General features: G+C 42.9%; 1 protein-coding gene and 2 pseudogenes across 1 annotated transcript in view; 2 read left to right on the top strand and 1 right to left on the bottom strand.

Moving 5' to 3' along the window:
- Nucleotides 1-17,619, top strand: part of TESK2 (testis associated actin remodelling kinase 2) — a 115,618-nt gene that overhangs the window by 95,437 nt on the left and 2,562 nt on the right. The window contains 5 exon segments of the mRNA XM_036447897.2: nucleotides 8,001-8,147; nucleotides 16,180-16,262; nucleotides 16,512-16,596; nucleotides 16,834-16,917; nucleotides 17,138-17,224. Of these exon segments, the coding sequence (XP_036303790.1) occupies nucleotides 8,001-8,147; nucleotides 16,180-16,262; nucleotides 16,512-16,596; nucleotides 16,834-16,917; nucleotides 17,138-17,224 (486 nt within the window).
- Nucleotides 2,223-17,619, bottom strand: part of LOC118724823 — a 25,418-nt pseudogene continuing 10,021 nt past the window's right edge.
- LOC118725189 lies at nucleotides 13,922-14,035 on the top strand (annotated as a pseudogene).

The following is a 17,619-nucleotide window of genomic DNA, read 5'->3' as shown; positions in this document are numbered from 1 at the left end:
TCGATGAGAGAGAAGCATTGACCAGCCACCTCCTGCACCCCCCCACTGGGAATGTGCCCACAACCAACGTACATGCCCTTGACTGGAATCGAACCCAGGACCTTTCAGTCCGCAGACCAACGCTCTACCACTGAGCCAAACCGGTTTCGGCAATACCCTTAGTATTTATTTCTGATAAAGGTCTATTGGTATTATTTTCTTCTTTATGTGTCTTTCACTGAACTTCTTTAAAGTATAATCTGAGTGGTGTTTTTATATAACCATGTTTACTGTGTGCTAAGCATTCTTCAGGCACTGGGGGATATAATGTTGATGTAAATGGACTGATTCTTGTTCTCACACTAGAGATGTGGTGCATGAATTTGTGCACTGGTGCGGTCTGCCTGGTCAGCCGGCCAGGGGGAGGGGACACAGGAGGTTGGCCAACTGGCCCCGCCCCTAATTGGGGTAGGGGAGGCTGATTGGGGCCAGGCTGGCCGCAGGAGGTGGGCTGGCTAGCCCTGCCCCATTCGGCCAGTTGGCAGGCTGCAGTGTGTGTCATGGTGACTGGTCGTTCTGGTTGCTTGGCTTTTTTTTTTCTTTCTTTTTTTTTTTTTCTCCAAGTCTTTTAAACTGTTGTTTTTAATTTTAATATTTTTGTCCAGCTGCTTTGGAGAACTATGAAGAAATACAAAATCACCTTAGCCAAGAGTTTTGAGTGGGTAATTTTGTTATTTCATGTTGGCTGAAATCTTCCTTATGTTGACATTACAAAGACACTATGCACTGACAGAGGACAGGAAAAAGTGTCTTCACATCCCTCTAAAAACTCAGGAAAGCCCTGGCCAGTTTGGCTCAGTGGATAGAATGTCGGCCTGCGGACTCCAGGTTCAAGTCCGGTCAAGGGCATGTACCTTGGTTGAGGGCACATCCTCAGTGGGGGGTGTGCGGGAGGCAGCTGATTTATGTTTCTCTCTCGTCGATGTTTCTAACTCTCTTTCCCTCTCCCTTCTTCTCTGTAAAAAATCAATAAAATATATATTTTTAAAAACTCAGGAAGGCAAATAACCATTTTCTGTAAAGTACCGAGTAGTATAATAAATAACAGCAACAGCCGAAACCGGTTTGGCTCAATGGATAGAGCGTCGGCTTGGGGACTGAAGGGTTCCAGGTTTGATTCCGGTCAAGGGCATGTACCTTGGTTGCGGGCACATCCCCAGTAGGGGGTGTGCAAGAGGCAGCTGATCGATGACTCTCTCATCGATGTTTCTAACTCTCTATCTCTCTCCCTTCCTCTCTGTACAAAATCAATAAAATATATATATAATAAAAAAAAAAATAACAGCAACAGAGGACCATAAAGCCCCACATGTACTGAAAAAAAGCAAGTTTGCAAATATTTAAGTGAGAGTAACATCATATAATGAAGAGTAAACTGTTTAAGTATCCAGAATTTAGCCTCCACAGCATACATCCGTTGTCAGCCATTTCAATGAAGACTTTTCTTATAATAAACAAAAAATGATGGAAGTACTATTTACTATGTCTGAAATGCAAAATAATAAATTGATAAAACTGCTATTTCCATAAAATATTTGGAACTAATTTTGTTTTAATAAATACATACCATGTTGTTGGTGTTTATCTCTCTTTAGAATTTTATTGGTCATTCATTCTTGCTGTTTAAAAAAAAAGACATTCAAACTAATGTCAACCTTTAAGAATAAACTTTGCATATTTAAAAGAACATGTTTGGAAAAATGAAACACATTTTTCATTGCCAGAATTATGCTTTGTTCTTGGTACCCTGTTTCCCCGAAAATAAGACAGTATCTTATATTAATTTTTGCTCCCAAAGATGCGCTAGGTCTTATTTTCAGGGGATGTATTATTTTTCCATGAAGAAGAATACACATTTATTGTTAAATGAAAATAAAGGAAATTTATTACCTGTATAGGGTACGGTAGTACAGTAGTTGTCAACACAAACCAGACAAACTGTGAATCCTACAGTATCAAGAATTTACTCATTTATTCAATGACAATCATGTCGTCATCTTCTGGAACATCATCATAACAATCCAGTTCCTGAATTTCCTGGTGAATTTCTTGTGACTCCATTTCTTTCAGAATCAGTGGACCAAATCTCTCATGTTTAGCCTAGGAGGGGCCTTATTTTCGGGGGATGCCTTATATTTCACTCAAAGGAAACCTGTAAGTAGGTCTTATTTTCGGAGGATGTCTTATTTTTGGGGAATCATGGTAGAATCATCTTTGTTCCTTCTTTTTACATCCCATTGATAAACCCTGGCCATATTGACTTGAGTAGCAGTCAAGGTTTTCCTCAAGAGAATCCAGATTCTTTGTGGCAGTGGTTAAATTATTTTCCAGTGATGTTCAAGCTTCATCAATATCATACTCATGCGTTATATTTGGCCCCAACCACAGACATACTTTATCGGTCGGAGGAACTGAAGCTTTGCTATATAGGTTATCTGCCAGTAAGAATTGGTGGACTTTTTCTTCTGCATGTATTTCAGAATTTATAAAGTCTGCTTAATTTCAGGAATCTGACCCTTTAGCCTTCTTTTTTTTTTTTTTTAAGCAAGGTTAAGTTCCATAAACTCACACTTCTGGTACTGTTCATCCAACTTCTTTAGCACTGTATCCACAGTCTCATTCCCAGGCTGTTTCATGTATGAATCCACATCTTAAACAAACATGACCTCAGGAATCCGCAGGTGAAGTCACTGCCCGTTCCCTGAAGCCAGTTCTCCTAAACCACAGCCATCTCTAGCCTTGCTTGGCATATATATATATATATATATATATATATATATATATATATAGTGAAGGAGAAGGGTACTCAATAAATGTTTGTTATAAATAACCTGAATTGATATTCTTAAGTGGAGAACTGAGTATCTACTTATCTGTCTGTCCTTTTGGTGATTTTTTTAGGGTGTTGACATATCATTTTATGCTGTTGAGTAAACATACATTTATCTGTTATGTGCTTTCTAGGAAAAGGAGTCTTTTTTTTTTATAAATTGATTTTTAAAAATATATTTTATTGATTTTTTACAGAGAGAAGGGAGAGAGAGAGCTAGAAACGTCCATGAGAGAGAAACATTGACCAGCTGCCTCTTGCACACCCCCTACCGGGGATGTGCCCGCAACCAATGTACATGCCCTTGCCCGGAATCGAACCTGGGACCTTTCAGTCCGCAGACCGACGCTCTACCACTGAGCCAAACCTGCTTCGGCAAGGAGTCTTTTTTAAATAAATCAATATCATACACAAATGAAATGGCAGGAACTCTGTCCTAATATTTTATTAGATCATGTAGGGAAGAGATAGGTTTTGGTGTAGGTGAAGTTGAGGGACAATCACTGAGGGGTATTGAAGTATCTAAAACATGTGGCTGATATTTCAGTTTTCTGAACTTGAACGTTTAAAAGAACAATAAGAAATGGAAAGTGTAAAAACTTCTCTTTCTGGTAAGTTATGTAAATATTGCCAATGTCCTAGGCTGTTTTGTGGGGCTGCCCAAGGGAGTAGTCTGGAAGAAAAAGAGTGAAGCAGCTGTTATTCTCATCTGGGAAAGCGGAATGTACTGGTGCAGTTGCTCTGCCTGTGCTTCCCGGATTTGCTCAGCGGACACACCAGCTGAGTCTGCACTAGGGAGTTGCTATGGGGAAGTAAACGTTCCAGCTAATGGGCACACAGTGTGGAGCAACTTAGAAATCTTCCTTGTTGGCAGATCTCAAACTTCCTTTCCTCATAGATGCAAAAGTCTTGGGACATGGAGAAGTTGTGGTTTCTGAGGCCCAGAGACTTATCAGCCCCACCAGAGTATTCACCAAAGGCCAGCAAGAGAGAATGGTTGTAACAATAAACTTTGTTTGGTTTCCATCTCTTGTACTGGTTTGTACTTTTTCCATTTTGCCTGGAAAATTCAGAGCCTAGCCAGTGTGATTCCTCGCCTTGTCTCACCTTTCTTCTCTGCTCCCCACCCTCTGGCTTAGTCTGTGGATTTCTCAGGCCTTCAGAGACATGGCTGGAGAGTATATGTGTTTCTCTGAACCAGAATTAAAAGTCCTGGCTTAGTCTGGCCTACAGATAGTGCACCTACAGACAGCCTTTACGTCGGTTTTTCTGCATGGCCTCACATGGGAAACCTGAGTGGCTGCTGAAGTCAGGCCTTCCGTATTACAGTGTCACCCTTTCTGACTCTCAGAGCTAAAGAAATTTGTCTGCATGATTAGGTATCAGCTTTATTGTTCCCATTTAGCTTGGAGTTTGCAGGTTCAGTTTCTTTTTAGCAAGTGAGCACTTCATATGTGAACCACGGACAGATTCAACTGCAGTGAATAAATGAAGGAAGGCACTGTGTTAATGCCATCAATATGCCTCATTTTGAGATTTCCAAAGATGGATTATCAAGCAGGATGTAGCAGATCGTCAGGTTTTCCTTTTGAGAAGTTAGGTATATTTTTAGCCATTCTCTCTGCCTTGCCAAACCTGATCTGCCTCATCCAAGGATCTGAAGTGCTGCATCGTGCTGCCCCCAACTGGTTCTTTTGGTGCTTATGTTACCACATCAGAAAATCTCAGATTATGTGGCACTTAAATTTTTAAAAAAATATATTTTTTTATTGATTTCAGAGGAAAGGGAGAGGGAGAGAGAGTTAGAAACATCAATGATGAGAGAATCATTGATTGGTTGCCTCCTGCAGGCCCCTTAATGGGGATCAAGCCCCCAGTCCAGGCATGTGCCCTTGACCAGAATTGAACCTGGGACCCTTTAGTCCACAGGCCAGCACTCTGTCCACTGAGCCAAATCGGCTAGGGCTTAAATTATTTATTTATTTACTTACTTATTTAATTTTATTTTTAAAAATATATTTTATTAATTTTTTTTACAGAGAGGAAGGGAGAGGAATAGAGAGTTAGAAACATCGATGAGAGAAAAACATCGATCACTGCCTCCTGCAAACCCCCTACTGGGGATGTGCCTGCAATCAAGGTACATGCCCCTGATCGGAATCAAACCTGGGACCTTTCAGTCTGCAAGCCGACGCTTTATCCACTGAGCCAAAACATTTCGGCATGGCTTAAATCTTTTAAAGCACTTTCATATATTTGTATTAGATTTTCATAATAACATTGTGAGTTATACGGATCATAAATTATCACACCTACTTTATAGGTGGAAAAACTGAAAGATAGCCTTATTAGTTGCCTTGTCCAAGGTAAATGATTATTAAAAAGTAGAATTGGACTAAAATTCAGATCTCTTGCCCCCGATCCTATTAGGTACCCTAGTCTTTTGTAAATTCAATAATACCCCTCATTATAGATATTAAGAGCTTAATTTTAGATTTGGAGGAATTTGCCCCCTTTTCTCCCTTGGAAGGAGGAGGGAGATAAAACCAAATTATGTGAGGTTTGAATAAATTCATTAACCTAATTGGCAAAAAACTTTGAGTTCCTGTTTTGCATGAGGCCTCTGACTTGGGTTTGCAGTCTCCTATCTCTGAGGTGTAATGTAGTGGTAAAGTGCATGATGCTGGAGCCAGGCTGCCTGGGTTTGAATCCTGGCTCTGCTTCTTAATAATTGGGTAACCTTCAGCAAGTTTCTTAACTGCTAAATGCCTTTTGTCAAATGAGGATAATGGTATACTTTACCTCATAGGGTTATGTGCAGTGAATGAGATAATTTTAAGTTCTTAGAATAGTGCCTGGCACAAAGTGGGCACATATAAATAACTATTAGCTGCTGTTATCATTAACCCCATATAAATATGCTTATTTGCTCTTTTTAAAAATATTTTTATTGATTTCAGAGAGGAAAGGAGAAGGAGAAAGAGAGAGAAACATCAATGATGAGAGAGAATCCTTGATCGGCTGCCTCCTGCACATCCTCCACCGGGGATCAAGCCTGCAACCTGGTCATGTGCCCTGACCGGGAATTGAACTGTGAACTCCTGATTTATAGGTTGACATTCAACCACTGAGCCATACCAATCGGGCACTTATTTGTTCTTTTAAAAAGTTAGGAATGATGAACAGCCAGATTTCTTAAAAAGTACATCTTCACATAGTTTCTCCATAGTTTTCTCTCCTACTCACTCCTCAGTTCACTTGGGTCTTAATCACTTTACTGAAACTGCTCTGGCCATGGTTGCCAATGTCTTCCGGGTTATAAATTCTGTAGATACTTTTGGTCTTTTCCTCTTTGGACTTTTAACTTTCTTTGACTTCTAGGATGACATTCTTACTTGATTCTTCTTTTCCTGCCTGCTCCTTTTCTCATCTTACATGTTAACTCCCGGGCAATTTCATACATTCCTTGGCTTCAGTGATTACTTTAGCTCAATGTTATTGCTTCCTAAATCTTAGTGTATAGCCTAACTTAGTTCCTGAACTTTAAACATCTCTCTATTTGACACCTCCACTTTGGTTGTCCCATAAGCCTTTAAACTCAACATTGCCTTCAGAGAGGAAGAGAGAGGGAGAGAAAGATAGAAACATCAATGATGAGAGAGAATCACTGACTGGCTGCCTCCTGCACGCCTCCTACTGGGGATTGAGCCTGCAACCCAGGCATGTGCCCTTGGACCCTTCAGTCTGCAAGCTGATGCTCTGTCCACTGAGCCAAACCTGCTAGGGCTCAAGTTTTATGTACATCTTTTTTTTTTTTTTTTAAGTTTTTATTGATTTTATTTTATTTTATTTATTTTTTAAATATATTTTATTGATTTTTCGCAGAGAGGAAGGGAGAGGGATAGAGAGTTAGAAACATTGATGAGAGAGATACATCGACCAGCTGCCTCTTGCACACCCCCCATCAGGGATGTGCCTGCAACCAATGTACATGCCCTTGGCCGGAATCGAACCTGGGACCTTTCAGTCCGCAGACCGAGGCTCTATCCACTGAGCCAAACCGGTTTCGGCAAGTTTTTATTGATTTTAAAGAGAGGAAGGGAGAGAGGGAGAGAGAGAAGCATGCCCCTTACCCACAACCCAGTCCTGATCCCCATTTGCCCCAACTGGGAATTGAACCAGAGACCTTTTGTTACATGGGGTGACACTCAGCCAACTGAGCCACACCGGCCAAGGCTCTAAGTACATCTTGAATCTTGCTCTGTTCTATTGCCTTAACTCAGACATCTTTCTTTCATCAGGATTATTGCAATACTCTTCTATTTTTCCTTTTCCATATTCTCCACTCTATTCTGTCATGCTATTGCTAAAATAATATTTTCTTTAAAAGCAAATATAAATGTTATCATGTTTAAAAGACTTTCTTTTGTTCCCTATAGAAAAGGTAAAGCCCATATATCTTAGCAAAGCATATGAGCCTCTTCTGGCCATAGTGGCTAAATTGGTTTTCTATATGCATCATGCATTTAACCTATATCTTTGCATATGCTGCTCCCTTTGTGTGGACTTTCTTTTCTGTTCCCCCAGGTTATTTTTTTGACATCTTATTTCCTTTGTGCAGCTTTCTCTGGCATGTTCAGATTGAGTTAGTAACTTTATTCTGTATGCTACATAGCACTGTGGTGGTACATGTACAAAGCTCTTATTTTAGCATTTACCAAATGCTATTGTTAGTCTGTATCCCTTAATAGATTGTGATCTCCTTAAAGGAAGGTATCTTTGTGTATAGATCAGTGTTTCCAAAACTTTTGACATATGTGTACCCCTTCTATAATTTTCGTAACGCTGAGTACCCCTCGTATTCATGAGAACATAGAATTAGGCACAACTAAGCGCGGTGCAGTGCATTTCCCCACCAAACTCCGGTGCAATGTGTACGCCCGTACCCCTGGGGGTATGCGTACCACACTTTGGGAAACACTGGTATAGATGCAGAATAAGCCCTCAGTCACCTAAAAAACAACTATGAACAAAACATCCAGTCTCTATCTTCTAAGTGTTACTCTCTAGTGGTTTCGCCACCAGTCTTATATTCCTGACAAATGGTAGCTGGGTTTTCCTTGTTTTACAGTATATCAACGCTGGAAACCTGGAACAGTTGCTAGACAGTAACCTGTATTTGCCCTGGACTGTGAGGGTGAAACTGGCCTATGATATAGCAGTGGGCCTCAGCTATCTTCACTTCAAAGGCATTTTCCATCGGGACCTCACATCTAAGGTATGAAGGCTTTACTTGCACCACTTGACACTGTCCTCCATTACCAAGAAAGCGCTGTTAGGAAACCAGTCATTAATAAGCTTTGAAATGTAGAGTTCTTTTATAGATTTCACATTTAAACACAGAGGATACAAATTAATACTTTATACAGTTAGTCCTTAGAAAGCCTATCTTGGCTCACAACAGGTACCTTTCAGTGTTGAGCCAGGCAACACATACATCTTGAGAAACTTCACGCTTTTCTTTAATCTCCTGAATGTGTGTGTTGTAGGAGCAGATGGCGTGAGGAGGGTTAAGAGGTTCTTGCCCAATAGGATGATAACAGTCCAAACAGTGTGGGAGCCTGTCTTTTATTGTTCTCTCTCGTAGCCTCCAGGAAGTAGTTCTTAACTGAGAGCAGGAGTTTGGAGATTTTCAGTCACTTGAGTGCAGGTTTTGAGGGCCATAATGTACTGACCCATTTTCTATGCGTGTGATTGAGTTTCTGCCATTCTGCCAGTTCCTCTTTGGTGTTAGCTGGTCTCTGTAGATTCTCTTGCTGTCCAGAGTGCTGTGTGACCAGGTTAGAAAACAGTTGCTTTCAGAGGAAGTTGGCCCTGCCGCAGGCAGGCCCCACCGGCCAAGGGGCCCAGGACACACTGGGACAAGGCTCATATAAAGAGTGCTGTTTGATCATCATATGAGCTGGTTTAAAGTCTTCTAGGGAAGTATATGAGAGTTTTGTACCTGCCCAAGAATAGCTGTCATTTTATTCCCCATCATCAACATATGCCCATGCACAACATACATGCATATATATACTCCCACACCTCTTCTTGACATGGATGAGGGATAAGGGAGAGCGTTATAAGAAAAAGTTTGCAAAGAGAACGAAAGCAGGCTGTACTCTCAGAGAAGTAAGTTTCTGGCTACCTCACACTAGAATGATGCTGGTGTTCCAAAGAGAAGTACTGTCCCTGAGGGACCCTGGCCATTGGTTGATAAACTACACAGAAAATAGCTTTAGGGGAGGTGAGTGTAGGGCCCATCAGCTGCACTGTTAATAAAGGAGCACTAAGACGGGCAAATGGAATGTGGTGACCAGCTGAGGCCTAGTGTGAGGACTGGATAGTTGGACAGCTGGGTTCTGGAAGATGGTATCTTTCCCCCTCACCAGCCTTGTCTCATCCCCTAGAAGGTTTTAGAAAGTCAAGACTAGGGAAACTCTACTTGTTCCAGGCAAATGAGTGGGTTCACGTCAGCTTAGACACTGCCATAAGTTGATAGCTTAGCCTCATATTGGGCATGCAGCCAAAATCAAATCTTTGCAGCATCATTTGCTCCAAGATGTAGAGAGATCATGATGAGTTATCCATCAGCCATACAGCTATTTCCCCCACACCTACATGAGTATGTATATTTAAAATATATATTTTTTTATTGAATTCAGAGAAGGGAGATGGAGAGAGAGAGAGAAACATCAATGATGGGAGAGAATCATTGATTGGCTGCCTTCTGCACAGAATTGAACCATGACCTCCTGGTTCATAGGCCGATGCTCAGCCACTGAGCCACGCTGGCCAGGCATGACTATAACCTTTTAGGAACTGTAGGGTAAGACCACTGTCCTTTGGTTTTCCTGATAGCGCGTATGTATTCTCCAATGCCTGCCAATGGCTTGAAACGAGAAACTAGGAACTTAGGAGAAAGTACTGTATCTCTCTGAGCTGTTTTCTGGGTCTGAACTTTAAGGAGGTATTGAGGGTACTTCCGTGTGGGAAGAACCAATGACTTTGCAAACTGGAGACAGGCTAGGAAGTCCATTTTAGAGAATCTCAAGTTGAAGAAGAACCAGGAAATTTTACAAACCAGACCATCCAATAGAAGAGACTGTCTGTGTTCACTGCCCTTTTATCATTTCTGACCTTTTGTCTGAATGTTCCAGCCTCATTGTAACTGTGTTGCAGGGATTAGGAAGAAGGTACATCCACACCAAGGCAGAGCAGCCCCACTCAGAAGACCTGTATTGTGGTAACAGTGACCACAATAGTGAGAAATCTTAAAGGAGAAATAGGCTAAATGGACAGAGTAGGGCTCTGACTTTTCCAGTTGATCTCCTCATTGCCAATGTTGGGTCTAAGTTTGATTTCTTTAAGTATAATGGGAGATTCACTGCATATTAATTTGTTTATTTTATTGTGTTGTGTCTCGCACCTAGCGTAGAGCCTGCCATAGGGGCTTTCTGGCTATCTCTCAGAAAATGCACTTGATAGTACAGAGGCCAAAACATCTGCTCGAGAGCTGAGATAGAATCCCAGACCCAGTTTTGTCCCACACCTCCAAATGACTTAAGTGCCCTTGGGGCCTCAGGGTTCCCAGTCTGTAAGATAGATTCTCTCTTTAACCTCACAGGAGCAATCAGTCTGCACTTCTCACACCAGAGTTCACAGGAGGGATTTTTAAAAAATATATATTTTATTGATTTTTCCACAGAGAGGAAGGGAGAGGGATAGAGAGCTAAAAACGTTGACGAGAGAGAAACATCGACCAGCTGCCCCCTGGGAATGTGCCCGCAACCAATGCATATGCCCTTGACTGGAATCGATCCCAGGGCCCCTCAGTCCGCAGACCGACGCTCTATCCACTGAGCCAAACTGGTTTCGGCCACAGGAGGGATTTAAAGTAGGGGGTAAGCCAGGACAGAGAAGCAGGTGCCTTTTTTCCAGATGATCCTGAGCCTGTGATAAAAGCAAAGAAGATCCCTCGTTCCTATCAGAGCATCTCCTGAAAGTAGTATTGCCTTTGCAGGATTCACATGCCAGTGGTTACTGTAGTACTGCTTTCAAGAGTGGAACGTCTGTCAGAGATAGCGGTTCAGTCTAATTTTGTAATTCTAAGAAATCGTCTGATACAACTTTGTGCAATGGTGATACTGATGGTTTACTTAGAAGGAAGTGGGAGGTAATGTGGCTTTAAAACTATTCACTTCATGAGCCATCAAGAAGTGACAATAACCACACACCAGCTTTTTCCTGTTGCTCTAAGAAAAGCTAGTACGACTGCACAAGCCTTGGTCCTCAGAGGCAGCTGAGAAAGCCGTTTGTTTCTGCTTATTACCTTACTGCCCTGGGTCGGGCAAGTACCACTGCATTTGGTTACCCCTAGGAGTATGGATTATGAATTGTGGCTATATTCTTGGTTGTTAGTTTTTGTATATAAGTATTACTTCATTGACTCCAGAGGACCACTCTGGTGGATCCATCCGAGTGAAAAGTCTTTCCCTTTATGGTCTTAGGCTGTACTGTGCAACAGCGAGGAGCAGAAAACATTCATTTTCAGAGACTGAAGAGAGCATGAATTAGGAACAATGTTGAATGCTGGAGGGGGAAGTAGAGTGTTGTCTATTAGGGCACCCTGTAGTCTTTTTTTAATAATGAGATTCATCAATAGCTTTTGAAAATCATTTATACTAATACTGTGATATTATTAGAGGACATAGTACATGAAACAGTGGCTCAGTGGTTGAGATTGGGGACAGAAATTACTGGAGCCGAAACCGGTTTGGCTCAGTGGATATAGTGTCGGTCTTCAGACTCAAGGGTCCCAGGTTCGATTCCAGTCAAGGGCATGGTACATTGGTTGCAGGCGCATCCCCAGTAGGGGGTGTGCAGGAGGCAGCTGGTCGGTGTATCTCTCTCATTGATGTTTCTGGCTCTCTATCCCTCTCCCTCCCTCTTTGTGAAAAATCAATAAAATATATTAAAAAAAAAAAAAAAAAAGAAAGAAAGAAAGAAATTACTGGAACACAATCTGTACCATCCTTGGGCTTTTATTTTTTCATTCTTGGGCATTTAGACTAGTTTAGGAGACAGATATGTGAGCAGATTAGTACATAAGAGCTATGGTAAGTGGGATGGAGGGTAAGGGATGGGATAGCAAACCAGATAATCTTCCAAGAGGCTTAAACAGTCTGTTGGGCATGTAGGAGGGCATTTCAGTCTCTGGCCTCCCTGTGCTGTGTTGGCTTTATTCAGTGCCAATAGTGACTCTGCAGTTGCTGTAGGAGACCTCAGTAAGTGCTCTCAGTGTTTACTCTGGCCCAGTTTTTTGTTTTTAATTTTATTTTTATTGATTTCAGAGAGGAAGGAGGAGGGAGAGAGAAATAGAAACATCAACGATGAGAGGGAGTCATTGATCAGTTTCCTCCTGCATGCCCCCTACGGGGGATTGAGCCTGCAACCCAGACATGTGCCCTGACTGGGAACCAGTCGTGACTTCCTGGTTCATAGGTTGATGGTCAACCACTGAACTACTGGCCCAGGCATTCAGTGGTTTTTAGTGTATTCAACCAACATCACTATCTAATTTCAGAACTTTTCATCATGCCAAAAAGAAACCCTCCTTATCCTATTCCCCTCTCCCTTCAGCCCTTGGCAACTAATCTATTTTTAGTTTCTATGGATTTTCTTATTCTGGACATTTCATATAAACGGAATCATATAACTTGTTATTTTCTGGGGAGTATCACAGTTAGATTTGCATTTTATGAAGATCATGCTGGCAGAAATGAGGAAGGCGTATTATGGAGATCAAGCCTGGACCAAGTTAGAAGAGTATTGCAATATTCAGGGGAGGAATGAATATTGAACTGAACTAGAGCAATAATAAGACGAAGAAGGAAGGACTGATTTGAAAAACATTTCAAAGAGAAAATTAGTTGGAGTAAGAGTAAAAATATAAGATAAATCCCAGGTTTCTGGTTTAGCAAACAGAATGAAAAAAGGCAGTACCAGCCTTAAAAAAAAAAAAAAAAAAAAAAAAGCTTGAGTTTTAGTTCTTGGGAGAAAAAGTTGAGTTCAAGTTTGCGTGAGTGTAGTTCAACACGGCAATCCAGAAGTTGTCCAGAAATAGGCAGGCTGTCTAAATCAGCAGCTTGAGGATCAAGGTCAGGGCTGAGGATATACATTTGGGAGCCATGAGCACAAAGGTGGTAATTAAAAAAGAAATGTAAGATAGCCTCAACAGAAGAGCACAAGAGCTATCGGCCTAAGATAGAACCTGAAAGCAATCATCTTCATCGGAAGGAAGAAGAATCTGCAATGGAGTCTGTAGAGTAGCCAAAGATAGAGAAGGAAATCCAGAATTATAGTTGTCATAGAGACCAGGAGTGCCTGGCTGGTGTAGCTCAGCTGGTTGAGCATTGGTTGGCCTGTGCACCAAAAGGTTGCTGGTTGCTAGTGCGATTCTCCAACAGAGTAAGTGGTCAAGTTGGGGGCTTGATCCCCCAGTCAGGGTGCATGCAGAAGGCAGCCAGTCAGTGTTTCTTTCTCTCTCTCCCTCTCTCTAAAATCAATAAAGTCATATTTTTTTAAAAAGCTAGAAGAATGGAATAAAAAAGGAATGGGAGTGGTTGAGTGTCGACCTATGAACCAGGAGGTCACAGTTCAATTCCTGGTCAGAGCATATGCCTGGGGTTTGGGGCTCAATCTGCAGGAGGTAGCCAATAGATGATTCTCTCTCATTACTGATGTTTCTATCTCTCTCTCTCTCCCTCTCCCTTTCTCTCTGGAATCAATTAAAAATTTTTTTAAACAAAAGGAATGGGAATAGCCTCTAACTAGCCTCTAATAGCTAATCTGTTAGCTCCAGGACCACAAATGATTATTCTCTGAATGCCTACTGCTAACACAATTCCTGAATAATACCTAAAAACACTGATGGAAGTAACCAGCAGTGTCAACAGCAGGAAGATCAAGTTATGTAAGCCATAGAACTCATTGGGATCTTCTATAATAATATTTCTAGCAGAAATGAGTGAAGGATGAATGGGAGATTCATAGGCATGATGACTGTGTGAGATGTGCTTCCCACAAACCTTTTTATGACTTTGACACATTACCTTTCTGATGTGAACTTAGAAGAAGAAAAAAGAATGGGAGATAAGGAAATAAAAACAGCTGGTGTTGCCAGACAAACCTCACTAGCCTGGGCCCTGTTAAGGGCAGGCCCAGGAGTTCGTTGGAAAACCCTAGGGGCTGATTCTGGTCAGGGTTCCTCCCCATTTTGCTTATCACCTCAGATTCAGACTCCTAACATTTGGTTCTTTTGGTTTTCAGTATCGATCTTTGTCTTTGGGTCTAATGCCTGGTTATTGGCTATGAATGAGCTTAAAAAACCCCATTTTGTAAGGCTCTCATCATCCCTGCCTTAGCCATTCTCAGCCGCTCATAGAAGCTACTGTGAAGTCACTGAATGGTGATTTGCAGTGAATGAACAGGTCTCCGTGAATGTGAAGATGGAGCAGAAACGGAACAGCTTTGACAAGGCAGGCCACTCTGGCCAAACTCTGTTCCTTATTTGCTGCTCCCCAGCTGTATTTAACAAGGTGGTTCTGAGGGCTATAAAACAAATAGTGAAAAGGACTTTAGACTGAGCCTTCGAGAAAGGAGCCTGAGCTGTTAGTGAAATAGGAAGAGAGAAAAATAGGTGACAGATCTGAGCTGTCACTACCTCATAGACCAGTGCCCTAAGCCTGGGCTTCGGCTGTCTAATAGTCAAGCTGGCTTAGGGCCCCAAAGACATTCAAAGTCACTGAGCTGGGGGATGCTGAGCCAGCAGGACTGATGGAGGGCTAACACTAGAACAGGCAAAAGGATGCTCCTGCTTGAAAGCTAGAAATGATGCGTGTCTCTCTGGTATCCAGGTCAGGAGAGGATGTGATGAAATCACAAGCTTATTCTGCTTCAGGGAAAAAGAGAATATAGTGTCATTGCATCAAGGTCAGAGTAAGGAACTGATTTGTACCTAATGTGGAGTAAGTAGGAGGTGACTTGGCAATGCCTTGGCAACTAGATGCCAAGGCCGGTGAGGCGAGGGAGGGCTGGTTTGGGTCAGATAGGGCCTTACTGGCCCGAGAAATGTCCCTGTGAGCCAAGGATCCCTACTCTCTGCTGCCTCTGGAGAAAGTGGGGTAGAGCAGAGTGGTGTAGGATTGTTCTGAATGCAACTATTTGAGGAGAGTTGGTTGCCTTGTATTTATTTACAAGCTGTTTGAGTTTCTCCTTTTTCTGGAGACAGTAGCAGTTGTTTAGTCAGCATGAGCTGAGCCTCTCTTATGAGGTGAATACTGTGAGGAACCAGAAAGTGCTCCTGAGGAGCTGATAGCCGGCTAGACTTTAAGAGGAAGGGGCATAGAGGAGGAGTTAAAGGAGTTGAAAGGAGAAAGAAATAAAGGTGAGAGCTGGAGAGGACAGGACTGGAAATGTTTCTTGCCTTAAAACATATAACATTTCGAGGTGAAAAGAATTGGGAGAACATTCCAAATGGAACAGAACAGTATAAGCGTGACCTTGCCTCTGGCTGGTATAATGGGATATCTGAACAGGGCTTGTAGGTCCTGTTTAGGCTTCACAAGTCAAGCATGTCTATGAAAGTCTGGATGAAGATGTGTGCAATTGGGCATCGGGGCAGAGGTAGGCAGTTAGTTTAGAGCCAGATCATAGACTTTTTAAAATATATATATTTTATTAAATTATTATTTTTGTACATATACCAATGCCCCCCCCCCCCTCCCGTACATACCCTCGCGCCCTAGAGTTTTGTGTCCATTGATTGTACTTATATGCAGGTATACAAGTCCTTCGGTCAGATCATAGACTTTTAATACCAGAGAGGAGGTTATTTGTGATCCTGTGGGCCATGAAAGTTAATGTTCGGATATTTGTTCTATGCTTATATTTCTTGGCAAGGCCAGGCCTGGCCTCTGGTCTGTACGTTCTGAAGAGGGAGGCCAGGGGCCCGAGAGCCCGTCTTCCTCACTAGATTGTTAGCTCCAAGAGGACAGGGGTTTCTGTTTGTTGAGGTGTCTCTAGCACTTAGAGCCTTGCCTGGCACATAGAAAGTAAAGTTAATATTTGTGTTTGGAGCATAATACGAATCCTAGGGTAGCCACTCAAGATTCAAGCCTACCTCATCTCACATGGCTGTCATGGTAATGTATGGCTGGCTGGTCCCCACTTCTGAGCCACCCTGTCTTCTTTTTTGGGAACTCTAGAACTGCCTGATAAAGAGGGATGAAAATGCCTACTCTGTAGTGGTAGCTGCCTTTGGCCTGGCTGAGAAGATCCCTGACATCAGGTGAGCAGCCCTAATGGGTACTGGTTACAGAAGCAAGTGAGGCAAAAAAAAACAACACAAAACAAAAAACACACAAAGTACTCCTGCTGCCTCTCCAGAGGCCAGGACTTGGTCACAGCTCAACCTCAGCTCCCTAAATTTGGTCAGTCCTAGTCTGTGCCCATTCTTGGGGGAGAAGAATTCCCAATATGGATATCCTATTATACCGGCCAGTGGCAAGCTCGTTTTCTGTATCATCTCGCCCTATAGCATGGGGAGGGAGAAGCTGGCAGTGGTGGGCTCACCCTTCTGGATGGCACCTGAAGTTCTCCGAGATGAGCCCTACAATGAGAAGGTGAGTCTGGGGGTCCCAAGGCTTGGTTGTCCTTAGAATCCACTCTTAGCAGTGTCCACCCTTCATGTTCAGGGGAGGATCTACAACCAAGAGCAGGGCTGGTACCTGGCAGCTACCCAGTGAATGAACTGAATGAAATATGGGCAGTAGAATCTAGGCCTGGGCTGTGGCCATGAGGGGCAGAAACCTCACTTCTCAGCCCACTGAAAGGGAAATTGAGGTCTCACTACCCACCAGGCGGACGTGTTCTCTTATGGTATCATCCTCTGTGAGGTCATCGCCCGCATCCAGGCTGATCCGGACTATCTTCCCCGCACAGAGGTGAGCTGCAGGCATGGGGATCAGTGCCACTGGGGTGGGGCTGCTTTTGAGGCTGTGGAACCATTTTGTTCTTGGGGTGGAGTTGCTGGAACTTAGTATGTGTGGCTAGTTCTTAGGGGCAATTCCCAGCCTCTCCTTCTGAGCAAGCCAGGATGGATGGAGGGATTAATGACCTATCTACCCATGTCCTCTGTTCCCTCCCCACTACACCCATTCACAGAACTTCGGGCTGGACTATGACACTTTCCAGCACATGGTGGGAGACTGTCCCCCAGACTTTTTGCAGCTTACCTTCAACTGCTGTAATGTGAGTGTCTCCTCTTGCCCCCGGCTTTGGTCAGGGGCTGGGTTCGCCTGGTTAGAACTGTAGAAAGAGCCTAATTAGCCTCATGAGGGGCCTCATTTTCATGGAGTGACAAATGCTCATGGCTCCTCCTCTGGAGGCCTGCCAGCCTCTCCACAGCACTGGTCCAAATAAAGGAAAATTGCTTTGTACTACCTGCTCCTCAGCCTGCAGGGTAGACCCACCACCCCTCGCCTTAGTGGAGCTCTGGTCAGGTTTTAGACCATGGATCCAGCTGGTCCTAAAGCTAATGGGAAAGGCTCTTGTTAGGTTTCATTTTATACAGCTCTGAGGCTGGACTTACCTGTTATGACCAAGGAATACCTGGGCTTTGTCTAGGTAACTTCGAGAAACACATT

This window comes from Pipistrellus kuhlii, unplaced genomic scaffold (genome assembly GCF_014108245.1).
Source record: "Pipistrellus kuhlii isolate mPipKuh1 unplaced genomic scaffold, mPipKuh1.p scaffold_m20_p_2, whole genome shotgun sequence".
Taxonomy (NCBI): Eukaryota; Metazoa; Chordata; class Mammalia; order Chiroptera; family Vespertilionidae; genus Pipistrellus; species Pipistrellus kuhlii.
This window is presented reverse-complemented; position numbering and strand designations above follow the sequence as displayed.